At 46.6% G+C, this 26,989-nt stretch overlaps 1 protein-coding gene across 2 annotated transcripts in view; it reads left to right on the top strand.

Moving 5' to 3' along the window:
- LOC112959943 overlaps nt 1-19,473 on the top strand; it is a 23,386-nt gene extending 3,913 nt beyond the window's left edge. Inside the window, exons 2-9 of one of the 2 annotated variants that reach the window (XM_026054114.1) lie at nt 5,152-5,268; nt 6,956-8,357; nt 8,445-8,671; nt 13,124-13,298; nt 14,109-14,313; nt 14,734-15,356; nt 16,745-16,890; nt 17,801-19,473. In XM_026054114.1, the coding sequence (XP_025909899.1) occupies nt 7,122-8,357; nt 8,445-8,671; nt 13,124-13,298; nt 14,109-14,313; nt 14,734-15,356; nt 16,745-16,890; nt 17,801-18,596 (3,408 nt within the window). In that variant the 5' untranslated portion in view covers nt 5,152-5,268; nt 6,956-7,121 and the 3' untranslated portion in view covers nt 18,597-19,473. Of the gene's footprint in view, nt 1-5,151; nt 5,269-6,955; nt 8,672-13,123; nt 13,299-14,108; nt 14,314-14,733; nt 15,357-16,744; nt 16,891-17,800 lie in introns of both variants that reach the window. The other variant, XM_026054105.1, reaches the window with a different exon arrangement.
- Nucleotides 19,474-26,989: the final 7,516 nt, after the last annotated feature.

Here is a 26,989-nt window from a genome sequence, read left to right as displayed (position 1 = left end):
CCAGGGTTATTCCTCCCCAAGTGCAGGACCCTGCACTTGCCCCTGTTGAACCTCATGAGGTTTCTYGCCGCCCAGTCCTCCAGTCTGTCCAGGTCAATACAACTTAAGAAACCGCAGAGAAAAGGAGCCAAGAATGCTTASGACCTTCAAGTGATTCTATAGAAAATTGAGATCACTTTTACACTGCCATTAGATAATTTAGATAATACTATAGAACCTTTGACCAAAATAGAGGTTCACATGAAGTTACAGTGATTATTACATTATCTACGTTGGTAGATCCCTATAGCAGGGTTTTCTAAACGTGACCAACAGTTAACATAGGGAGATATTTCCCTTCTGGCATGTGCAGCTGCCAAGTATGTTCCTCTAAGCTGCATTGACTGGGCAGCCCTGATCAGAGCCAAGTGATTTTTTTGTTTGTTTTTGTTTGTTTGTTTGGTTTTTTTTTGTTGTTGTTTGCTTTTGTTTTGCTTTGTTTTCTGGGAGCAGTGTAAATGATGGGGTTGCTTTTAAAGTGGTGCCTGTTCAGCTTCTGCCAGAGATGGGCGGTGTAAACTTGTATTGAATGCAGTGGGATGGAAGAAGAGTTGGGGAAGCAGAAAACAAAAGGAAAAGAAAAGATTATGTGAAAGGAGGGAAATAGAAAATGTAACGTGACAGGAAAAGAGTTCATTTCAGTGCAGAAACTGAATATCATTGTGTGTACATTGTATGTAAAGGGAGACCTTCAGACTCTGCGGTACTCAGTATGTGACTTGTTCTGGTCTGTATCTTTGGGAGTATGAGGAGGTACCCACTGAAATGCAAAATCTGCAGGCAGTTTCCGTACTGTTGGGGATCCCTCTTACTCTCTTCTATTCCAGAGGGTACCAGGGCTTGTTGCCAGTATAGCTAAACTATCCATCCTGCCCAGAGGGGAAAGAGTTGGGCAGTGGGAAAAGAAAAGGTATCACTATTTTCTAAGAGGTTCTTTACAGATTTAAGTGGCTAATTTAGCCCAAGTTACTGTAGGTGTACATTATTGCACACAGAAAGTTAGGTCCGTAACACTGTATTGTCAGCTACAAACAGTAGAGTATTTACAGTGTGGTAACACTGAAAATCTTTATTTTTCTCATGTCAATGAGATGCAGAGTGCATTATCAGTTTCAAAGTGTTCATTCGTATCTGTGGTGCCTGAACCAGAGCTGTTTGCATATTTGCAGTGTGTTAACAGCCATTGAAGTCATCTGGCTCCAGGAGTTCAGGAGGGACAGTGTTCCACGTGCCAAGCAAGGGGACAAAACTGGGATGCAAGCYATGAAAAAGGCTGATTTTCCAGTTATTTTCATTGATAAGGGCWTCATTCCTAAACTGATCTGCATGGTCATCTGTCATGATAATTTATACAGTGTCCTGGCATTTTTCTGGCTCTAGGAGGACATAGTCCATGTATCTGATTCCACTGAGAAAACAAGGGCTATAAGAAATATGAGCAAGCAATTGTGGATGTGTTTTTCTCTGTGTTATCTAGTTTTGAGACCAAGGTGTCAGTTGTTTCTCTTGTTAGTGATTCTGATTTTGCCATGGAGCAGATAATGAAAGCATTGATGATRCTATCAATTTGAGGAACATTACACGTAGCACTTTCCACTAAGAAGGAAAAGAAACCCATGAAATTGCACTGGCTTAAATAAGCTGCTGTGGCTGTACCTCTCCTGCTGCAAATAACAGGCAGTTTATAAGCCTTACTGCTCTTTTAGCTACAAGAATAAACAAACAAACAAACAAACAAACAAACCCAAGAAATGTAACTGCAGGCACCTAACCTCCTACATCATCAAGTAGTTCTTGCAGCACAGCTCTGGCTAAGTGAACAGCTAAGAAAACAAATATAATTAAAGCACTTCTATTTTTTTCTGTTAACCTTTAACTTGGAAAATAGGCATCCTGGCATGCTTTCCCTTAAGACTGCTGGTGATCTGCTAGGCAGCGCCAGTGGAGTGGCATGCATGGCAGGGCAGTAAAGACATCATGCTGTGTCCATGAGGTTTGTGATGTTGGATGACACAAAACTCAGCAGTATCATAGCTTGCTAAAATCCCATGGACAGCTCTCTGAAATATGCCTTTCCCATCCTGCTAGCTGGTTGAAGACCTTGTGAGACTCTGTGGGACACAAGAGTCCTGTCTTATGTCCCAGGAATCATCCTCCACATAGTGATTTTCACCAGAACTGAACGACTTATTGTTGTTCTTGCCTGCTTTGTCCTCCTGACATTTTGTCTGGTGCTCTACTGGGAAGGTCAGCCAGGCAGAACAGTTCTTGTGTCTATGGGAAGGAATAATTTATCCTGCAAGCTTTAATCCTCGATAAATAAGTTATTTGGAGGGATTTTGCAAGAAAATGAAGGTTAATGGCAAGTGTCCAAACAGGCAGTTATCAGAGTAGCATTGGAGGACAAGTTGATTAACAGAATCACATGGTAGAAAATAAACTGTGCATACCCCGTGCCTTTAGTCTTAGCTCATTTAAGGCATGAGGTTTATAACAGCCCACATTTTTTCAGCCCCTGAGCCAGGAAGGAGGCAAATGTTGCATAGACAATGTGATCAAAGAGCCATTCCCACAGGAACAGTGGGAATAAGCTCCCCTTTGCTGTTTGACCTGCAATAAGCTAGTGTTGGCCTGGGGGATTGCCTTGGCTTTGGTGGGAGTGCAGATGAGGCAGCCTGGGAATGCCCAGGTGGGTAAATGAAGGTGCAGCTTCAACCCGTAGTGCTCAGAGTGCAAGAGGCAACCTGAATGACACCCGGCTGTTCACTGCTTGGTTTAACTGAAAGAAAAGAAGGTGCATTAGTGCTGTGTGCTTTTAGTAGAAGTTAGGGCCCTGAGCTGGACACAGTGCAGGAAATCAGCTCCTATTGCTCTCCAGTTCATCATTGCTCCCACTTCTGGGGCATCTGCTGGTTTCTATACCTTGGATCCCCTGCACTCTGCAGCTATAACATTGAGGCAGTGGGAGGACAAGCTCTTCCATGTCCCTTCTGTTCTCAGTATTTGCTCAATGGCAACCATGTATGACTGCAGCTTAGCTCTTCTGTATGTACAGTGAGTTGGGGAGGATGTGATAAAAAAATCTTCTTTTGACATATTAAGCATAACAAGCATATTAACCAAATGGTTTATTCAGTCTGCATTTCACACTTTCCTCCAGCAGAATGCCTGCAACATGCTGGCAATACAATTACTTTGGAGTTGAGGCTGAAGACACGTGCTTTGTGTTGTAGCAGTATGACTGACCTGGCAACATTACACTCTTGAGCTGGAACTGTGCTGCTGTTGCTGTGTGTGGCCAGGATAGGAGCACAAGAGCTGGGGAAGGAGAGAAAAGGGTTTAGTGTTTCCTGGCTGCAGTCCAGGTCAGAATTATCCCCAATTATTCATGCTGTTTTACAGAAACTAGTGTTTTCCTCCTGTTCCTGGTTTCTTCGGACAGTAGGGAAGCAGGCTGTGCTGCAACATAAAAAGCTCCTTCCCACATCATGGCTTGGGCAGCAACTGGCGTATGTGTTCAGTGGAGCTAACCTTAGACACCTGAAATGATGTGCATAGCCCTCAGCCTGGTGACATGAGGGGATTYGGTGTGACTAGAAGAGTTTAGTAGGAAAGAGAGGGTCTTTCAAGAGTGGAGTGAGTAGAAAGACAGGTGCTTCTGTCCAGGCAGGTTTCTATGAGATCTTCACAGCTGGTTGCAAGCATGAGGTGGATCAGAGCTCCTGTCCCATCACTCTAGCAAAGGCACTGAACTCTCCTTCGTGTGCAGACCTCTGAGGTACATCAACGTACGCTTTGCTCTGAGCTCCTCTGAAATTATTAAAGGGACTTYCAGTGTCTAAGTTGCTTTGTTAGAATGCAAAGTCACCTCTTAGTCAAAGAAAACTCATCTGTGATGGCTGACAAAAGATGAACACAAATGATCTGGAGACAAAATCCCCCTCTTCCTTTACTTAATACAGTATTTTTTGGTGCCTGCCTACCTGTCAGGAAACTTCTCTAAAATGCCTTTCTCTTTTCCTCCTGCCATCTCACATATATACTCTGTCTGCTCCTATCTTCTCTGGGTCTTCTACTCTACAGTCCTGCCTCCAGCTCCCCCTCTCTATCGCTCACTCTCTGCCTACTCCACTATTCCATCAGAATGTATCTCCCAGCTAGTCCATGAAAGCAACTTTCCACCCTACACCCATGTCCTTCCAGAAAATCCTGCCCTGACAAAGCAGTGGTGGGTCTCTGCTGTCCAGCAGACAGCAAACATGTTCCATGTCCACTCAGGAAATCAGTGGCTGCAGGGCAAATGAGTACCATTCTCTCAGCAGGTTTGAAATGCCCCCCTATATAACATAGAGATCAGCTCAAGGGATACAAATATCCATGTGTTGTGACAGACCTGTGCCCTGTAGCTGAGCAGGCCAGGACAGGTGGGCTCCAGTCATCCAAGCTTGGTGCCCCTGTAACTGTCCTACACCTCAAAGATGGGTCAGAGCCACAGGGCTTGACAGTGAATTTCTACCTGAAGAAAGACTGTGATCAATCAAGTCAGTCATATTTTCAGTGCTGCACCCTCTATTTATGAAGACCTGGACTCAGTTGAAAGAAGCAGCGAGAGACAGATCGCACTCAGTCATTTCTGTGCCTCAGAGTTTCTCTGTTTCTTTGCTGTTCTCATGACTGCTTCTCCTCCTGTCTATGCTCTTTCTTCACTTTTTCTTCACTGACTGTCTCCCTTTCACACACAGACACACACAGAGCTCACCAAGCAAGTATGATGTATCCTCGTGTGTTTAGCYTGGGAACGTGCCTCACAAAGGCCTTAGTTTCTCTTGAGACCTCACTGTGTAACTCACTGCCTTGGGCAATGACTGCTTTAGTTGCAGCTGTCACTACAGCAAGGGTCGTTTTCCCTTTCTGCTGAGTCTGAAAGGAGAATGCAGAAAGCCCACTGTGCCTTTTAGTTCTGTAGTTGTGATCAAATCACAGGCCTGCCTGACAGGCCGTGACATCTCTCATAACAACATTTTCTCACAGGAGCCTTTCAGTGCAACCACGAGCCCTGTTTCCTACTCTGTGTCTGGCTCTCATATCATCTCATTCTCTCTTTCTTAACAGATCATGTTAAAACCTATGATCACAGAAAGTTCCGGGCTTCATATTTCTCTGCTGTTGCCTGCGGGCTCCTCCTGAGCCGTGAAGAAGGGGAACTGGAATCCCAACATGAGAAGATGGGTGAGAAGTGCCTATGACATCTTGGGAAACAGCCATACTTTGAGAGCTAGTTTCAATTAATACCCATGTTTAGTGAGCATGAAGGGCTGTGGTAATATTCTGCACTCAGCAGTGATCCACAKGAGCTACTCTGCCTTCCCCCTCTGGGATTAGGTTAGAGAAAGTTTATTAACACGTTGTGGGGTATATTATCTTGAACCATTGTAAACAAGGGGAGAATCAAGCTACCAGGACCAAGATCRCCCCCAGGCAATTCACTGCTTCAGATTTCTTCTGAAATGGAAGATGTCTGCTTGTGCCTCACATRGTTAGATGAGTGGGGTGACTTAGCCTCAGAGAGAAACAAGCCTCTTCATTCTGCCCTTGGCCAAGATGTCTGTGTCACCTCAATACTTGGCAGGGTGTGGATAACCCATACCCAATACAGGGCAAACAGTCTAGGCTGGCTTTGGTTCTAGCTTTGCCAAGACCTTGTTCTGGGTGTTCAACCTGGCTGTTTCCTGTCTGCCTCATTATTAGTACCAACAATACTTCCCTTCATCCCAACTCTGTGCTGCCTTATGAAGCTCAGGTTAGCTCCATAGGGCCTACCAGGTCTTGTTCTTTCCTCCTCTATGTACAGTCCTCCCTCATTGCCTTTTCATTTAGATGCCAAGCTAGGTTCTAGCAGACAAGATCTGTGTGACTGTGGGCAAGTCCATGAGACATAAATCCTTGGGAGAAGTTAAATGGAGTTAGTTCACTGCATGGAGGTTTGTCTGATTCAGACGGCTCCTTCCATTTGCAAGGATGACTTAGACTACTTAGCCTACATCCCACTAACTTTTTCCGAATTTAAATTTGGTTTTAACTATCTACATTCCCTGAACATGGGATTTAGTCAGCTGGGTCCTCCAAGCCTTGTGCTGGTGAACATAGCACATATGAACAGCCTTGGAAACCACTTTCTCTTTTTGTGCCTCCACTGAGCTGTAACATGTGGGGATCATTCACGTCTGTTGCTAAGGGTTCAGGAGGGTACATTCGTGAAAATCAGTGAGATATCTCAGTCTCTGCAATGAAAAGGCTTAGAAGTGCTTGTCTCTCAGTCTCTAAAATGCTTGCACCTCCCCTTATACTTACCAACTTCCCTGCTTGTGAAGGGTAAATCAGAGCATTAAAGGTCTTCAGTGTTGGGTACAAAGCCACCACCATTCAGCCTTCTTCTTTCCTCTTGCTRTTTGAGCCTTCAAGGAGACCATATCTTCAAGGATGACATGAGAACATCATCCTTTCCCACCCCAGCCTTCTCCTCAGCTCCCCACAATACTGTCTGCAAACCCTCTGAAGAAAAGAGCTTCTTGTAAATCTCCCATCTCCTTTGTGCTTCCACCTGAGTAAGCTGAGCCTGCAGCAAGCGCTGCTGAGGTACCTGAGGCTGCAGTTGAGCAGTATTGTGAAGGCATAGCTGATGGTAGAAAGAATTGCTCCAGAATTAAAATAGGCAGTTTAAAGCCATCTATATATTGGCTAGAGGTGGAAAAGACTCTCCCTACCCCAAGTCCTTCAGCCCATCACCTAATTCTGCAGCTCTGTCTGTCCACTGTTGGCTGTTTGGCTTCTGCATTCCCTGGCAGCAGACTAGCGATTGCATCCTGGGAGCTGTGATCAGGCTGCTTCAGTAACTCATCTTTCCTTCCATTCACAGGTCTGTGCATGGTGACTCGACCCATGTGAGAGCTCTCTAATGTGAGTACCCAGCAGCACACTTTGCTGTCTGTGGTCTGTGGACGTTGACTGGCATCTAAGCGACACCCCAGCTCCCTCTTCTCCCCCTAGGCACCAGAGTCTTAGAGCCTCCATGTTCATTTGCTATGACATACATCAGTGTTGATGAGAGACAGGAAAACTGCCGGGTGATCTTGAGCTGCCAAAATAATCAGCTTTATGTCCAGCATGCCTTAAAGGATTTTTCAGTTAGCAGCATGCATCCCCTAAAGAACTTAGACACTGGGATTTTTTCTGGGGAGTTCCACACTCTAGACTCCTGCCACGCAGGCAAGGCACCTTTGGCCAATCCTGTGGAACAACGGATGTGTCGGAGCGTGGAGAACCTTCACTGGGCAACAGTAGCTGACTCTGGGCTGTATTCTCACTGCCGGAGCCTGGACAATGAGATCATTTTCCACTATAAAGGCACTAGGCATTGGTCAGAAGGCTGTGTGGATGGGACCCCAGTGCAGAGCACTTCAGACTCTTTAAGGAAGCTTTCACTCTGTGCTAAACAGACATCACGATCGGCACAGAATGTGCTCCTGCCTCCCTTTGCCAAAGTGCCTCAGTGGCTCTTCCCTTCTGCAGAGGAAAGAACCCTCCACAGGGATGCCAAAAAAGAACTGAAGGAGAAGCTGAGGCTGCACAGCACCAAGGTGGCCGAGCCCAGCAAGCCAGTGCGCCCACAGGCAGCCCTGACTGACCTGATGGCCCGGGAGTTCCTTGAATGCCAGGTGTGCCAGCAGTACAGAAATGGCTGTGCTCTCAACTGCTGCACAGTGTTGGTGGAACACACTGCTCTCAGACACAGCTTCACAGGGAGGCAGAGACTGTGTCTGGCACACAAAATCACCAATCCGGAAGACATCAAGCGGGAGGCTAGGAGAAGGCTTCAGCTCCAAAGGCAGAACAGCTCTCCCAGTTTAACCCTTCAAGACACTGGGAAAAGCCATGAGATGACCAAATCYAGAACAACAGAATCCTTGGAACAAAGCAGTGGGGAAACTGATGTCAAAGTGACATTGGGRCAGAGTCAGAAAGGTCGCTGCAAAGGGAGGCTTTACATCCCCACTTTTGAGGAATTCAAGCTAATGAGAAGTCAGGAGGCAAATTCATCTGCCAGCAGCAGTGGGTCAACAAAGTGCTCAAGTAAGACACTTTGTGCAAGCAAGACCCTGGAAAACAATGTCTGTCCAAAAGTTTTGGAGACCAAAGCTGTGAATGAAGCCACTGTTGCAGCAGAAGAGGAGGATGATGTGTTCCATGAAAACTACATCTCTACTGGCTTTTCCCATTGCCCAGCCACATCAGATGGTTTTGAGATGAGCAGCTCTGAGGTGAAGGACACRACCTACCAGATCTCCAGCCCAGATAGGTCCCCAGTCCCCATTTGCTCTAGCCCAATTCCACGATCACCTTTGCAGGTAGTAGCAATCGACAGGGCTGGGCAGGAGACCTTCAGTGATGAGCAGCAGAAAGGCGAGACAAGACAATTGAACGATGTCCTCCACCTTGCAGGGCAGTCTGAAGCCCAGTCGTCTTGCTGTTCATCGCTGCTGTTAGAAGCCACAGATTTATCCAGCTATGGAGCTAAACTACAAAAAATGAAGGATGAATTCATAGGTTCAGCCCTGGAACTTATTAAGAAAAGGTAACATGGTCTGCGGGGTCACCTGAAAGCAATTCCCTTATAAAAATCTGATCTCCTGATATGTACATGTAACTCCTGTAGCTGGAACACTGCAGGCAATGCTTTTCATTTTAGGGTTCAATATCTAGGTGGATGTGTCTTTATGCTGTTGGGCTTAAACTCCATTTTTGTGTGAGATTAACTCTCAAAATGCATTTTCATCAAGACCTTGACTCTTTGGGCACCTTAACCATGTCCAGACAGCAGGCAATAGTAGTCCTGATGCCCCAACTTTCATGCTTTTTATTTCCGTTATAAATTGATGAGTAGTTTTTTGAATGTCTGTTAAAAGTAGAGAAAGCAGGGAGATACAAAGTATAACTACAACCTCCTAGGAAAAACAAAGAGAGATTTAGAGTCTGGTCCCATCACCACAGGACATGAATTCAAGGAGTGAGACATAAGCACTTTCACTTGCTGCCTGTAGGTAGAGAACTGGCAAGCTAATGAGGGTAGGATAACTGCATGAGCAGAATCTCTTTTTTTCTCTCTTTCTGCCACCCTCTGAAGACCAGCACAGGCAACGAGTGAAAGTGTTTGCAAATACCATCTCCGTGCCAACTYAGATAGTGTAATTAGTGCCTGAAAATCCTTCCATAATGTCTTTCTCCCTCTCCTCCACCTGAGGTTTTCCCCTTCTCTAGGCAGGGCATTCACAAGGACTGCTCCCTCCAGCCTGGTTTTGGATATTGCAGTCCTGCTCCTGCCTTCTGAAGCAATAGATAATCCTGCCTTCCCGTACAGGCAGATGGCCAAACAAGAAGCAGTGAAGCTCTGGAAGAGGAGCTAGGAATTTGGACCAGTTAGTTACCACTAGCTCATCACTAGAAAAGGCTGAATGAAGAAGGAAGAGTAGATGTTGGTAGAGTGTTTTTCCATAGAGTGTCTTTTTCCATAAATTTGGGTTTCAGGACTGACTTTTCCAAGAAGTACATTTGACTTGGTTCCTGACTGCTTACAACATCCATGGATATAGTGTGTAAAATGCCAGGATTCCAGCCTTGAACTGGCTTATATTTCTGGAATGCTAGAACTCTAGGGCTGGACTCAATTTTTAGAAGAAATGGACTTCTACACAGGAATGARAGTCATCTAGAAGCGTTTTGGAGCTGAAACTGCCTGTGTAGACAGAGTTGAAGTGACAAGCAGAAATACTACTTCAATTTTGCAGTCCAAAGAGAGCTAGGTGGTGTCAGAGCCCTAAATGCTTGGTTCACCTGTCCAGTCCAGCCTTTTTGCTGTTGTACTGGAGCATGAAAAGCTGATGAAGAAATAGATGAGGAAGATATGGTGTGCAACCATTTTCATTGACTAGGTTATTTTTTGTTATTGATGTAAGATGAAATACACAGAAATAACATAGTCTGTGAGTAAGAGCACAAGAGGAGCTGTCACTAGACACATCAAAGGTCTCACTAGTATCTGGGGTCAGAAGTGCATGCACAGCARTGTGCACAAGAAATGGGTGGTGCGGGTGGTATTTCTCCCTACTACTCTCCCAGTCTCCAGTTACCTTCTGTTGAGGGACCTTATGATTTTATTGTGGTTTCTGTGCTTTTAATATCCTCAGTCATTTCAKTTTCTGTGCATGGCCCAGACCTTTCATTTAGATTTGTTAAAAAATATGAAGTGAGTTTATTAGCGTGAAAATGGGAACTCATCTGAAAGCATGAATGACTGTGATTCCATGATTGGAGAGACTGTTTTAGTGGAAGAGCCACACAAGCTTGTTTATTTTAGGTAGTAGTAACAATTAATGGAAAAGCTGTTATTTCTTCTGAAGAGCAGTAGAAAAGTGGATCTTTTGGCAAAGAACTAATTAATTCCAGTTTCCTTTGAGTGGAAATTTCTCACTTTTCTATCATTTTCACCTGAGACTGTAAACTGACTGAAGATTCRTTCATAACTCAACCTGATTCTTACTGCAGAGGCTTGGATTTGGGAGTTTTATGTTAAGTTACACTCACTGGAGTGCAGGTTCCACTTTTTCTCATTTCCTCATTTTCTCAATGAAATGAGTCAGAAATTAGGCATTCATTTCCATTTCCACAGGCATTGAGCTCAGGAAGAGTAAAGTCAAATCTTTGCTATAGATGCTGAGATGGAGGTTAGTAAAAGAGCTGAGACTGTCTTTCAGGTGATTTTGTGAAAGTGTTGCAGTTTTACAAAACAGTTTTGTCTGGTGGCTTAATTGTCCCCCCAGAAATTCGTAATTCTTTACTTACAGTTCACTTAAGTGGCTTAATATTTCAGCATTGAGCATTTGTTTGATTTGCAGTTTTATAATGATGGCAGTTTATGAGTTGCTGGATACCTTTAGCTCAAGATCTAGGTGGAAATCTTTTACGCATTTTAATATGTATTCCACTTTCTCAATCTGTCTAAGTTGCAAAGAGCTCAAGATAAGGATGGGGCTCCTGTCTATGAAATGGGATGAAAAGATGATAACAAAAAGTTGCAAAAGAGAAAGAAAAAAAAAAAGACACAGCTGAGGAAGCAGGCTTGAAAGAAAGAGTGATTTGGTTTATTAGGGGTGACACAAAGATGATGCCTTAAGCCAGTGTGTTCAGTTCAGTTTTAAGGTTTGAATAAACAGAGTTCCCCAGACCTTACCAGTAGAAATTTGCTATCAGCTTCACTTAGAGGAGCAGTAATACTCCAGAGCACTTTCTGTGTTTCAGAGGATGATCTTGAAGCACTGTAAAAATGTCTAATGAAAGCTCAGCTTCTGTCTGAGAGCACGGACTCTATGGTGGGAAGTGGTGTGATCAAGAAGAGAAGGTCTTGAACTGACCTTCAACCTTTCCATGTCTCAGAAATTTCCTTTCTTTTTAAGTATTTCAGCCAGAAGCTGTCTGGGGAAGAGCGGGTTTGGGAAATGGTGCTTTGCTCACAGTGGCAGGTCCCTTGCAAGAGTTTTCTTGCTCCCTCTTCACTCCCTTCCCTCCCTCAGCTGTGCCCTGTGCAACTGCGTCAATGATATGGACTGATTTGAGAATAAGTACCTATGAGAGAGAACATTTTTTTTAAACCCAAATCATTTCACAGGCTGCAGGTCTGTATACAGGTCTGTAATACAGCCTCTTCCTTTCTACAGGCAGGGAAAGAAGGGTCTGGAGAGGTGAAATGATTTGTCCAAACCTACATGGCAGGGAAGTAGCAATGCAAAAAGCTAAAACCACGAGCTGCATGTTAACATTGCACCGACACTAAACCCTTTTATAAATTGTAAATCCTTCGTTAGTGTGAGCTGGGCCATGGAAGCATAAATGGAGAAAAATGAAACAGCATCAACTGGAAAGTTGCAAACTGACTTTTCTGGCTTGACAACAGAGCTAGTTTGTGTTCTGGGAGATTTGTTCCCTCTCAAGTGGTTTCAGCACTGGCTGATGGTTTGTTATCAGAGCCAACTGTCACTCATGGTAAAGAAAATGCCCATCTGTCTCATGTGTTTTCATGTAGCTGACAGTGTTGGAACTGCATGTAGCTATATGACCTACCARCATCAGTTTACAACTGAAGCTTTTAAAAAGAAGTGGGTTTTTCATAGGAGAATTCTTTTAAAGCATAAAATGTATGCATAACCCATAGTGTGTTCCTGCCCTGGCTCCTTCTATGTGGAAGCATCCTCATCAAGGCCTGACAGCCTTTTTAAAGGAATCTAAGCCAATAGAAATTAAATAAGCTCCAAATGAAAGAAAACAAAATCTGGATGTTCTTCCAAGTATGCTTTATTAGACATGGAAATAAGGCATCCCAGCAAGTGTGTATTAAAAAAAATAATAATCCCAAACTACAGCCTCTTCATCTGTCAAGTGAGTGGATTTGCACCAACCTTTTTCTGACTAGAGAGATGGTGAGGGGTCTTGGGCAAGTGCAGCAAAAGGCACAGTTAATGGTTTCAGAGTGTTTTGCATTGTAGGAGATAAAAAACAAAGGGGAAGCTCTTTTAAGCCTGTAATCGTTTCAAAGTATTATGTTTATTAGCAGATGATTTTCTTCCAGATGAACCGTATGATTTCTGTATTGACAACGTCTCTTTAAATAGTAGAAAAAAAATGGATATGGCTTCCTGGAGTTTTTTTTCTGGTCCCTGTGGGASAACCTCATGTTTCATGGGCAGAAAAATGTCATATGAATACCTCAGATTTGATACCCCAAAGTGAAGCTGGCATGAGTGCAACTAGCCAATTTGCACCTCTATAATTGAGTTGTGTTTGTAGTCCCTAAGCACATGCACAGCTCTACAATTACCCAGGAGTCTAATCTATGCCAGCCAGGCTAGGTTTCTGCCTGAAATTGCATTGAACTCTTGAAGCTCTTTTTTTCAAACTTGGGTTTTTTTGCATCTGTGTCAGGATTGGCAGGTAGTACACATGTGATGTTAATTGGAATTTGCTCCTTCCCCTGCAGCTGCAATGCTGAGACTGCTGCCAAATCCTCCACCAAGGGACAGTGTGATGTGAGGAAAGAGGATCTGCCACCTCCAGAGGACAGCCAGGAACCCACAGCAATGTCCATGGCAACGGAGACCTGGGAGAACAAGCCAAGCAATGAGGCATCTGGCGATGCTCAAGCTGCAGGGAATGTAAGGGAGAGAATTTCCCTGTCACTTCAGCTCGGACATGTGTTTAGGAGCCTTGTTTCTTTCTTSCTGTCTTTCTTCCTTTCGTCAGAGGCTCTGAGGGATCCTTCCCTTGTAGGAAACTGCAGGGTGGGAGCCTAGTATCTGAAGTCACCCCAACTTCCACGATCAATCAAATTTTATTAAAAAGGGGGAATCTCTAATGCCCTTTTTGTTACAGTTAATGAAACAGAAGTCAGTTATGTGTCCCTGCTTACCTGCCACTACATCTCTTGCAAGGCATCTAGCAATGACTCCTTCCTGGCCTCACTGCTGCGCTGCCTGGGGGAGCAGCCRTCCTCCTTCTCTAGTCTCCAGTGAAGCCACTAGCTTATGTAAGGCTAAAAGGCAGGTGCTTCTGAAGCCAGAGCACCCACGTCACAGAACAGAGCCAACCTAGCTCAGGTCCCCAGAGGACAGGCCCAGTTCCTCCTGCAGGAGCTGGCGTTTCAGGGGTCCCTGGCCAGAGCTGTGCTGTTCACTTCTTCCTGGCTCTTTGACAAATGTGGGCTGGCCATTCAGGAGCCACTGTCCTCAGTGCTACACAAAGGCAGAGGAAGTGGGATCCCTGCAGTCAGAACTGAGCAAGACAGATCTGGGAGGACAGATTTCCTTGGGGTTGGTCATGTAGCAGAGCTGGGTTTGCAATCCCACCACTGATGATGCCTTCTGCTTCCTTTGAGGAGTGAAAYGCAGTGGTGGCAAAATGGGCCCTGCTTTGCCCATCCTGCAGTGTGTCCAGCCCCTACCCCAACCCACTTGCCTCTCTTACAGAGCTCCAGTGGTGCCTGCCGCCGGTCCAGCTCCGACATCGTCCACGAGAGCACGGACAGTGCCAAGGCGCAGCGGGAATGCCGCCTGCGGCCGCACTTCAGCGACCCCATGCCCACAGACTCCGTGAAGAGGAAGCAGCTGGAGCTGAAGATCGCGGCCGCCGCGCGGCAGCATGCGCAGAAGCGCCGGCAGGAGCGAGACTATGGTAGCCACCTTCCACGCGCTTTGAGGGGTTGGTGGGCTGCATGCTGAGCCCTGCTGTGCTGGTGTAAATACGGAGTAGCTCTACTGACCTGAGCAGGGGAGGCATTCTGGATTTAGCACTTGTGTGCAAGAAATCAGGATCTACTCTGGTGTGGCTCTGTCCATGCCTGGCAGACACAGGGGAGAGGGAGCCCAAGGGAGCTCACAGGCATAGGCAGTGCAGGGCCCCAGGCCTTACCTGGAGCTCGTTTACCTCTGACCCCCTCTTCCAATAGCAAAACAGGAGATGAGGTGGCTTGCAGTCCTGCTGTCACCAGATCTTTGTCCCTGGTGATCCTAATGCTCATGGCTGTGCCAGCTTGAACTTCCCAGGTGAGCTCTGTGTAGCTAACAGACCCTGTAATGATTTGTGTGTTCTCAGGTCCAGTGGTAGCAAAAGCCAATCTTGGCCATGGCGGCAGCTTCGATGAGACGCACCGTGCCCCGCGTGGCTCGCTCCGCTCCAGGCACCACTGGAGCAACGTCAGCAGCCTGAGCACGGACAGTGGGATAGTTGGGGTGAACGAAGACCGGGACAGCCCAGATGCCAGTGAGGGCACCCGGATGAGGTCGGCGGAGGTGGCCAGGGCAGACAGTGGCATTGGCAAGACCTCAGCCAGGAAGTGGAGGAACAGGGCGGCAGAGACCCTGAGCTCCCTGCAGGCCTGGGAAGCCCACCGGCCCTGCACTGACTGTGGAGAGAGGGACCTGCCAGTGGAGCCGGATGCACAGAACTGCAACCAGAGGCGGGCTGACCTCTGCGAGAAGTGCTGCAAGCGCAGGACGGAGCGCAAGGAGTCCGTGCTGGAATTCGTCAATACGGAGGCCAGCTATGGAGAGGACCTGCGTATCATCAAAGAGGAGTTCTACCTCCCCATGCAGGCAGCTGGGCTCCTGAGCCAGGAGCAGCTCCTTGGTGTCTTCAGCAACATCCAGGAGCTCATCGACCTCAATGAGAACTTCCTAGAGATACTCCAGGAGGAGATCGATCGGGCTTTTGACCAGGTACAAATGCTTGTGTTTTCTGTGGGGCTGGACTAGAGAATGTCTGATGCTTTCCCCCCTCAGTTATTGTAAGCAAGTGATCTCAGTAGGTCTCTGCCAGTTCAGAGCTGCTGGTCTCGCTCCTCTGCTGTGATAACACCACTGATGTTAGTAGAACATCAGCCCAGCTCAGGCCTGTTACCCAGGTTATCTTTAAGCCAGTTAGCTTGGACACTGTTAAAGGTAAGACCGTGGGGGTACAGAGCTCAGCTTGATCTAGCTAGAAGGGTGAGGGAGACCAAGATAGCCGGCCACACTCTTCTCCAGCCTGAGCTGATTCCTTCAAGCTGTCTTGGTTATGACTGCCTTGAGGTTGAAGCTTATTGTCACTTGCCTCTGGGCAACTGCAGGTGCTCCCTGCTCTGATGAGAGCCTGCACTTACAGCACAGTGATTGAGCAGCTTCTGCTGATGCAGCCTGCGATGCACAAGGGACTTCTAGGACAGAGCAATAGAAGTAAGACTGCAGAGCATCAGACGATCACTGCAAAGAAGAAATAGAGTTCCATTCTTTCTTTTCTTTGAGGAACTACCGCTCACTCACTGCTCTAYCAATTTTATCAGGATATTTTGTCCTCTAGGTAACACATGTCCTCACCTCCCCCTCCAAAACCCTGAACATCAGATTGAGCAACAAACATCCCCGAAAATGGCAACCTTGAYAACTGTTGTCTTATGCCTGTCATGGTGAGGACAGCTGTGTACTGCAGTCAGGATGTCCTCCATGAATGATTTATTGAGACAGGACTCCTGCAGACACCTACTGATTTCCCAGGTTCCTCTCCCATCTGCCTCCTCGTTGCCCTTTGCAGTCAGAGCTGAGCACTGCACCAAACGACCAGCAGCAGCAAGGGAGCTGCTCCATCCCATCTCCTGCTGCTGAAATGGACAGTAACTGCAGAGCCTGTCAGCCTGCAGCGAGGCAAAGCTAATAGCATTAGTGGCACCAGATTATTATTATTCCTCTTACTGTATCACACATCCTTAAATCAAAAGATTTTTTCCATGACGTCTTTTTTTACTTAGGCCTCAAAATAGCTAGTAGGAGYGCAGCTGAAGGAGACTCAGCTTCCCAGCCAGGCCAGTTACTCAGAACAAATGCAGAAGTTGTTATGTGCCAGGTCTATTGCCTGAGTTACAGGCCTGCCCTGCCTGTTTGTTCCGCAAGTGCTGCTAATTTATGCCTTGCTGCATTAGCCTTACCACAGAGGACAAGCCCCATTCTAACTTTGGCCTGGTATTCATCAAATAAGTTCATGTAAGTTAATGTTGATAGGACTGAGTGTGGGAGGACTCTGGGCTTCCACCTCTCCTGAGCTAACCCAGCGGGGTTGTGTTGTGCACTTGCAGAGTGACGATGACCTGATGACCGTATGCATCGGCGAAATCTTTCTGGAGTTTGTCAACATGCTGCCAGCTTTTCAGACCTACTGTCTTCAGCAGTCCTCCTCTGTGAATATGCTGAACGCACTGGAGAAGGAGAAGGAGTTGCTCAGGTGAGAAGCATTGCTTTGGTAAGAAAAGGACTGAGAGTATTATTTTCTGAGGATGAGAGGATTTGGGGAATAAAAGTCACAGTTGGAGGATGAGGCTTTTGTTCAGGTCAGCAAAATCAAAGTTTTTCATGCTGCTTAATATTTGACATTGGTGAGCTGCTCTCTTTGGAGGCAAAGAGAGTAACTTACTCTCCAAAATTTATGCAGTCCTTAATATTTAGTCCCATCTGTGTACTGCATTTTGTGATGCCAGTATCTGTCCACTAACCACTGGGATGAAATTTCAGCAGATAACGTAACTGAGGACCATCCTCAGTCTCTGCGCCAGGCTTAAGCCACTGTGTAAAGCACATAAGACTTAAGTTTGTTTTCCATCTCTTGCCCCAGGCTGTTGGACAAAGTTGGGCGAGTCACTTCTTCATTTTCCCTGCAACAGCTATAAGATGATGATGTTACCAAATTCCTGTTCAAAATATTTAGTAATCTAATGACTAAAGGAGCTACAAATGAATGTAATCTGATATAAACTGATGTATCTGCCACAGGCCTATGTCAGTGCTTACCAGGGAAAGATCACACACTTGTTATTTTAAAATAATTTTATAGTAAATCGCGCAGAGGTTATGTGTTGGGGTCCCGGGCACCTTGTTGCTGCTTTGCAATGGTTTACAGCTGCAGAAATAGTTGTTAGTTTTTGAGAACACAGAACTCTCAAAGTTGTTAAAACCAAAGGGAGATTGTGATGCTCAGTGTCTGTCAGCACCACGTAGTTCATTTGTATTTGGGATAGAATCATAGAATCATAGAATGCTTAAGGTTGGAAGGGACCTCAGAGGTCCCTGCACCCTGGGATGCAGCATCTGCTGGCAGAACAGCCACCATTTCATTCCTTCTTCTTAAATCCCTGCAGAATATTCCTTAATGTCTCCCAAAATGACAACACAGCACTGCGGCGGATGAACCTGAGGTCCTTCCTGATGGCACCTTTGCAGAGAGTCACCAAGTACCCACTGCTGCTCAGCAGAATTATCAAGGCTACCACTGAGTACCACCCAGATCATGGCAGCCTGCGGGAGGCCAAGAGCCGCATCGAATCCCACCTGGAGCACATCAACATGAAAACCAAGCAGGAAGGGAACACCTGGACCCTACGCTCTTTTCGCCAGGACAGCAAGAAGAAAAGAGAAGTCATCAACATTGAGATGAGAGAAACTGCCCTCAAAACTGTAGGTTGGCTGCGGGAGGAGACACGRTTTGTGATGGAAGGACCTCTGCAGCTGGCTCAACCCCCTGACGGCCAGTGGGTGAAGAAAGGCAGCAAGACCTTGAAGTTCCAGAACATGCAGGTCCTCCTCCTGGTTAACATGAAGCGCGTGTCTGAGTCCAGCCTGGAATCAGCCGAGCCAGGGCCTGTGAAAGATGCTGTGCTGGTGCTCATCAGGGACAAAAATAACGGGAAGTTCCACTTGCTCAGGGAGCCCTTGAGGCTGAGTAATTGCGTCGTCTCCACGGATCCCGACTGTGACGACACTTTTGAACTCATTGAGATCAGGCGGGAGGCGTTTGTGTTCCGGGACAGCGACCGGGCACGGACTCACCACTGGTTCAGGCAGATCAGGCGCTACTCGAGGGAGCTGGGCTCCTGGAAGAAGCGGCGCAACGCACTGCCCAACATCATGATCAGCACTCCTCACACTCGGCCCTGAGTCCAGGGCGGGCAGCACGCAGGAGAGACTCGGCTTGAGCAGGGCCATGTGTGAGGCCCCTCAAAAGATTCAGTGGCTTGAACTTGCTCTGGATTTTCTTCCATGAACATCAGAAGGAGCCTGGCCCATAGCCTAATTCTAATCTCCAGCCTTAGGACTCAGTCTGTATGTGGGCGATGTATAAACACAAATAGGCTTCCCCGGAGGAGCAGATCTCTGGAGGAAAATACTAATTTTTCTTGTTAATATTGCACTGTGGGGGAATGGTGTATGATGCTTGCCATTGCATGGATTGTGTTGAAAGCAGGTCTTGACCACATGAGAAAGGTTTCCACCACTGACTATATTTCATCAGCATTAGGTAAAGTCAGGGTCAAAATTAGGTGCAGTATTACCCAACAGGAGGAAGGTTGGAAAAAACATTTTCCACCACTACTCCTAAGGATTAAATTTCATTATTCATTTCTGTACATTCAGTCAAAATACTTGTTGATAAAGAAAAGTCTTTAATCCAAACCATGTGGATATCAAATTGCTCAGATTCAGCTGCATGTACACAGCAAACAAACAAACAGAAAAGTAGAYGAGACTAAGTGGAGTAGTTGTTCTCTCACACATCCACGGGTTCCAGACACATCTGGAGTGTMAGAGCAGTAGCCCTCCACATAAACTCTGTTATTTAACTCACTTAGGGACTGGAACGCAACGCTGCATCTGAAATATTCCCAAACGGTATGTAAATATAGCTCTGCTACCACCAATAGTGAACTTAAAATATTGTGATTATTTAAAAGATGTAATCTAGTGTATTTCAAAGTTTAATGGAAAGGAGCAATTTACATTGTACTGTAGATTGACATAAAAGGTTTTAATAATATGTTTCAATGACTGTAGGTGGGTAGTTTTTGATATTTGGGTTCATTTGTTTTCTGCAGTTCTCCTCTCATTCAGGTGAGTGCTGTGTGTTCTTTGAACTTCCTTGAACAAAATTTAGAAGCCAGTTGTAATCCAAGGGGGAGAAGGGCACAGCTCTGCTGCTGTAATTATTACCAGGCAACAAGGGACTGGCACAACCTCTTTTGCTCCGGAGCCAGTCCTGATGGGGCACTTGTCACCACCACAYGCCAGGAGCGAAGGCTGCAACCGGGGTGCAAAGCACCCCCTAGGAGGCCCCCTGTCTCCCAGTTCCTCGGCCTGGAAGTTGCTTGAGGCTGAACAGTGGTAAAAAGGCAGAGAAGGTTTTAACCTTTTCAGCCTGACATTCCCACTGACTGTGGCCTTGTGATTCCAAGAGCAGCAAAATGTCACAGTGCAACTTATACAGCAAAGGCCAGATAATAACTCCAGAGGCTAAACTAAAGGAGCCTGAATTTTGGACAGCAGATCTCAGAGGGCAGATGCATAGAGTAATGACAAAGTGATGCATAGAGTAATGACAAAGCCAGTCAATATTATTTGCTGTCAACAGAATATTTATGCTGGAGGAGTTCGTTTTGCAGGAACATCCACACAAGTAACAATATTTAGTGCATTTGTCCAGAAGTCAATGAACATTAACAAACCCAGGAATTAAGGTTTAGGAGGGCTACCTCTGGGTAGGTAACCCTGGTCTAGTGAAACCCCAGCAGGTTTCCAAAYCGTAAGCAGTTCTTTGTCCTCCTGCCACAGCTGGAGGACACTGCCTGTTAYACTGCTCTGGATACTGAGGCAGAAACCAACAGCAAAACCTGCTCTTACAGACTAGATTTTTTCTACCCACCCTGATCCTGTTCTACTGTTTCATTTTGTCCTGAGGAAATTGGACTTTTTACATCTCTGCAGACTTTATAAGCTATGTGCTCAAGATGTATAGAAGTGTGTTCTGCTTTTAACTCTGCCTTTTCTCTCATGGCACAATGCACTCCGTTTATGCTTACAGCAGGTAGCTCCTTGCATAGATTTTTTTCTTTCTCACCTCCAAACTTAGCACTTACAGTGCAAGATTTTCCCTTTTCTCTGGTGTCATTAGTTTCACAGTTCTTTAATAATGTCCTGCTTTCCAGGACAGCCTTGTGAAGTCTTCAGCCACATTGAACATTAGAGCAAGCAGGGTCACTCTTCTGTTGTCCTCAGGAAGAGCCTTACAAAGAGTCCTGCTGTCAGCACAGAGGAAGCACTTCTGTTACCCACTGAAAGATTAACAAATTGGGCTGTTCTGATCTGCTTAGATCAGAACATTGCACCCAGAAATAGTGTCTGATGGAATGACACCTCTGTCTTATGGGCTTTCAGATGGCTCCAATTCATTTGGAGCTTACTCTGCAGTCAGTGTCCTGATTCTGAAGGTGATGGAATACACAATATATTAAAAATTAAACACTTACAGTGACTCGGTGAAAATGTGAGGCTGTGCACCTCTTCCCTCATCCTTAGGGCAGCAAGAAGGAGCTCATYTCACCGGCTCTGTCAGCCTTCACCACGGGCAGCCACAAGGTCTTTTCGGCAGACCGAGGAGAGCTGAGGACAGGAGGCAGCAGTTGTGTCCTCCCATACAAGACCTGGTCTCGCGCAGGACTTTTGCTGACCTTTGAAACACCAACACTCCTTCTTCAGGGGCACTATTCAATGCACAGTGAGATTCTTCAACTCAAGGCTAGCACAGAAAGGAAAATACCTGGATAGGAGAATGAAAGAAGAGGGAAATCCAATGGAAAACCCCAATGCTCAGGGAAACTGGCACATGCCCTGTTGAGCTGAATAGCATAGGGGGCCAAATGTCTTTGGGTGGCAGCTCACTGCTGAGCGCTGGCCTGAGTGATAGCTGGCCACGTGCCTTCAGGGCAGTCACTCCACTTCCTCCGCTGGACTGGCTATTTCTAGTCAAGGTAGGCAACAATTAATTTCCCAAATTACACACAGAGCAGCCAATGAATAGCTTTGCTTAAGAGTTCCCTGTTTATTTTTCAAGTAAAATGGTGCCTAAATGGAGCAGCTGCTGGAGAAAGATGCTCTGATGCTCTTGTAACAGGTCTGCATGTAGCAGCCTTCAAGCCTTGTTCACGTTCTGAGCAAAAAGCAACAGCTTGCAGCACATTTTCATGACCAAAATGGCTCAGCTACTGTCCCTTCATTACCTCCAGTGGCATTTATATGACGAGGAGACACAAGCACAGTAAGTCTAATAGCTTAATTTTAATGAGTGTTTTTCACACCCACAGAAAGCAGCAGTTTCCAGAAAGTTTTCAAGTGTTTTTCCAGAGCAGTGATTTTCTCTGTAGCAATCAAACCCAGCAATGGACTGTGTGTACAGTCACATCTCTAAATCAAGGTACCTTGCGTCATCCTGGCTGTTACAAAAGGCTAGAGCAGAAAAGCCTCTTATGTTATACSTAAGTCTGTATTTTAGTATCTCTCTTGTGTTTGTATAACTACTCAATTTTCAGGCTCATTTTTTTTTCTAGGTATCACAGGAAACACCTGCCAGCCAGGTTCCTCGTAAACATGGCCGATTTCCTCTGAACCGACAAACTCTCCCCAAAACAAGTCCATAAATAATCTCCCGGTGTTAAGTTACGAGCAGGACGTGTCCTCGGTGCTGTCGCCTTGTGCTAAGATGCCTGCGGCCAGGAAGTGCCGCGAGCTCTTTCATCTTGGACAGCCTGCTACAACAAGCAACAGAGCGAGCGGGGAAGCCGTCGGACTGCACAGAGGTTTCGTGTTGAACAGTATTTATCTTTTTGGTGGCCGGTGTGTACTCAGCTGCTCGCCTGCTTTTAAATTGCAGGTGTTGAAAGGGAGCACGAGCACAGAGTGCTGTTTCTGGCCCCCCAACTGCTCGTGCTGTCTGCGGGCCCACACGGGAAGGCTCGTGGGTGGTTCTTGGCACCACGATAACACAGTTGGTTTCCATGAGCCCCAGGTACCTTTGTGAATGCGGATGATCCCTCTCCTGGGAAGCGCCAGGTCTTTTGGTGTCACAGGCACACGTCTGAAGGGCAGCCCCGGGGATCAGCTGTGCCGTGTTTTTCCACTTCTGATTAACAGACCTAACTTGTGATACTCAGGAATGAGGTCATCTACAGGCCAAGAGAGTATTTGTTCCAAACCGGCCTTCGCTGTAACATTTTTTGCCTCTCAGAAGTCATAAGTGATGATCCTAGAGTTACTTTTCATTAATCCTTCCAATTGAGCTTATCCAGCTAGCATAAGCATGCCAGAAGGACATACTCTGTTTGGATGTACCATGTTGAGAGAGATTAAAAAAATAGGGAGCCAGACCATCACTACCGACTTAACAAAATTCGTATACCATCTTTCACAGCAATTTAAGATCAGTCTTGCTTGTGACTTACTAAATGAAAAAAAAAAAAAGGAAAAAAAAAAGTCTCTTACAGGAACCCCACAGTTTTGCAGTGATAATGAGTGATGACCCTAGTGCAGATGGAAGGGGTGCTACGTCCCCATGGGATTCTCTCAACCTGAGGGTGCCAGGAACTACACCCCCATGAGGTGGAGAGGCATCCAGCCTGCATCCAGAGGAATGTTCTGGCTGAAAATTTCAGATCCAATTCTGGACAAAGATATGGAATCAGCACTTACAGGTGTCACTTCAGTGAGGCAGGGTCTCATKCCAAGTTTGGTCAGGTTTGCATGTCAAAACTACCTGGGCTAAATGCTCATGTATGTGAGTGTCACCTGTGAGTCATCCTCTGTCCCTGTCTTAGAAAATGGCAGGGTAAAATGTCATACTTTTGTCAGGCAGACAAAAGAATGGGTCTGTTTCTCACATGTGCTGCTGCAGAATGTGGATTAGACTGGAGAAAGGTGCAGTTGATTAAGAAATCAAAGATCGGCGAGTAGCACTGCACAGTTTTAAACCTCCTGGCAACCCCCAAGGGCATTCATTAAATWAAAAAAGGTAAGTAAGGCATCTCCCTCAGCAAGCACCCTGAAGGCAGTTCTGTAATGGAAACTTTTGTATATTATGAATGGAAAACTTGAGCAATAGAGACAGAGAGGGTCCCCATCAGCAGGGAATGAAKAATCTTAACAAGGAACGGAAAGCCCAGCAGGGCATCCTCTAGCACTGATGTCCGCTTGGGTTTGATTGGCATCAGTTACCTGATTGGAAGCAMCTGAAAAGCTATCATTAGCTCTGTGAGCAGAGATGAATATAATGATAATTTTGCAATTCTCCAGCTCAGTCCCATCTCGCTCCTCCAGCGTGGCCTTTGCATCTCTCAGAAAAGTCCTCAACTGAAGAGACCCAGGTTGCAAGAAAGCTCTCCTAGGAAAAGGTGTCCTGCAGTGGCGAGGCCAAAAGAATCATTTTTCAATGGCAATTGGACTCCAGATGTTGGTTTTGAGCCATTCCCTCCTAGTGCAGAGAAAATCCTTGCAGCACCCATGCCCATGTCAGCACCCTTGGGAGGACAAGTGTCCAAGGACTATCCAGGCACTGTGTGGAGGGCTGGCCAATGAGAGGGAAACCAGAGAGGAATTCAACAGGCTGTCAGTTCTCTGAACAGCTCTCACACCTTCAGGCCTTGTTACCCCACCGTAGCCATCAACAGGCAGCACGTTAGTGAGGAAGGTGGGCTAGTGAGGAGAAACCAGCGCCTGGGACCATGCGCAGCTCCCATGAGTCACTGTGTCTACTCTCTGCTCCAGTCCAGTTGGAGGCCTGTGGAGACCTTCCCAGCTGAAAGGGGAGTGATGCTCTATGGCACAGGAGTCATCACTGTGCAGTAAAAGGAAGGTGAGTTACCTGCCCAGAAAGACCATGCTCAGCAATCCTAACAGCACAGGAAACAGTTAAAATTATTGCAGGAAAATCAGACAATTTACCACACAGCTCGGTGAATACTTTAAGCCGGCACTGCCTGCAGAGGCAGGAGCCTCCCTCCATGTGCTGGCACGGAGCGTGCGGCACTGTGCAGTGAACCACACCGGGAACAAACCCGCCTGAAAAATAACGACCCTTTCAGCTAGATCAGTTCTTTGATCCCGTCCTGCGCACAAAGGCTTGTGCTGGCACCAGAGAGGGGCAGTCTGGAAGTGATAACACGGCCTTTGGCAGGTGCCAGCTCAGAGACTTTGCTGGAGTAGGGCTGCAGTTTACCAGTGCTCCCAGACAGGGTCTGCTAAGCAGCCAGCCCCGCATCCTGCGCGAAGCAGCTCTGTTCAGCCCAGCTTCCTGCATGGTTCCAGGTCAGCACTTCCATTGATCTGCAGCAGAGGAACATACAGTGCTATAAATAAAGAACAGTTAATCAACCATTTARGTGCCCTTTTTACTGAAGCAAAGAGAATGCACAGAAATGACGTCAAGGTCGGGGAAAAAGCAGAGAGGAAGCCCCAAGATGACCCAGAAGAGCCCTGCCTGGCACACACTTCAGGCTGAAGTGCCGCGGAGAGCAGCAGCGCTGGCCGCTGAGTCACCCCTCGCAGCRCCCCTGCGCTGACTCAGCCCGCGCAGCCCCCGCGCCCACTGCACCGAGCAGGAGCTGTTTGTGCTGAGGTTCAAGTGCATCTGACCCATGGTGAGCAGCCCTCGCCCCCAGAGCTCTGCACTCTTCAGAGCCCCATCTCTCATCCCATTTCCCACTGGATAAAGCGCTTCAGCCGCTCCTGAAGTCAGGAGAAGCACATGCTGCTCCTACTGCCGCCAGAAGCAAAAGCCATTGCCGTCCAGGAGAGCAGTGTGATTCCCATCCCCAGCTTTCACTGAGCCAYGGAATGGTTGAGGTTGGAAGGRACTTCTAGACACCATCTAGTCCAAGGCCCTGCTCCAACAGGGACACCCAGAGCAYGGGTCACAGGGTGGCATCCAGGTGGGTTTGGAAGACCTCCAGAGAAAGAGACTCCACAACCTCCCTGGGCAGCCTGTTCCAGGGCTCTGTCACCCYCACAGGAACGAAGTTCTTCCTCACATGGAGATGGAACTGCCTGTGTTTCAGTTTGCACCCATTACYCCTTATCCGGTCCCTGGCCACCATTGAGAAGAGTTTGGCCCCATCTTCCTTACATTCTGCCCTCAGGTATTTCTCTTCTCTTCTGCAGACTAGAGGGAAAGTTTGTTGCTCCCTTTTCCCTTCCTCAGACAGGACTTGGGAACATCTGCGGCAGGATCCTGTGTCTCTCACTGCCTCCCTAAACCTACATCCCATGCAACAGTTGGCAAACGTAGGACCTGCTGAGAAGCTGCGTTTGGCCCCCGGGATCCCAGGTGAGGAAGGAGACCTGCTGCAGGACCCAGCAACCAGAGCGCCCAGGGCACAGACGGCCGAGCGCCTCAGCAGACACCGTCCCTGCAGCCCGAGACCTGCCCTGCTCCTGCATGCCAGGAGCCCCCGCGCCTGCCATGTGAGGCGGATGCTCAGGAAATCTCTGCCTAATTCCTCTCTCCCACACATTTCCTCTGTGTCCTTGGCCAGAGAGGCCACCTCTTGGAGCCTTAAATGTTTCATGAGTCTCTGGCTCAGGTTCCCCCCTTCTTCCCACCTCTGTTGGGTACAAGTGAAAAGGAAGCAAGTAGTGGCAAGGAGTAAAAACAGCTACTTTTRAAGCTGGTGGCAGCAGTTACACCCTCATTTTCTTCGGCTGTGGAAAGGGGGTATTAGTATCTCCTTGTGTTATGTGACAAAAGATACAAAGGACAAACATGAAATGGTACAAGATGCTCAGATGTCAGAAGGGCAAGAGCTGTCTGGAGACCTCTGAAGAACCTTCCACATCTTGGATGTGGCACTAACTGCTTTCCAGAGCTCTCCTGTTTAACTTGGTGAAATAAGCTGAAGTTAGAAGGTAATTTWWWAAAAAAAAAAAGATCTATGAAATCCATTTACACCTTGACTTATGTTCCAGTTGCCAGCTGATAAGAGTSCTCCATTTAGCAGCTTTTACGTGAGGAATTACATTACAGTCCAAATACATTTGAGGACTGAATCTGAATTATGGAATTTCAGACTAGGCTCCCAGGAGGGGAAAACAAACAACAGCAACAAAGAATCAGATGAGAGACAGAATTACCAAATGGCCAAAAACACAGACCAGTTTTTATTGGCCAAAGTAACCAAGAAACCATTTTCTTCTAATAAAAAAATAATAACCAAAACAATGGGAAATCTTTGCCAACAAAATGAAACAGGTAACTTTGATTGTTCATATTCACCTTTTAGAAATATTTCTTATCCCAAAGTTAGTTTTTCTTCTTAACCCTATGGGACCACAGAGTGGTAAAAGAAGGGGAAAATTCAAAATCAAAAAGTCCTGTAGGACATGAGGACAAACACACTGGGAGCTAAGAATGTGTCCATTTCACAAATGGGAGAGTCTGTTCCTGTCTGAAAAAATAATACATGCAAACTATCTAAAACTAAGTTTCCCATTTTCTGAAGATACAAACATTTTAC

This window comes from Nothoprocta perdicaria, unplaced genomic scaffold (genome assembly GCF_003342845.1).
Source record: "Nothoprocta perdicaria isolate Ctin4 unplaced genomic scaffold, notPer1 scaffold_0, whole genome shotgun sequence".
NCBI classification, from domain to species: Eukaryota; Metazoa; Chordata; class Aves; order Tinamiformes; family Tinamidae; genus Nothoprocta; species Nothoprocta perdicaria.
Note: the sequence above shows the minus strand (reverse complement) of the source record. Positions and strands in the feature narration are given on the sequence as shown.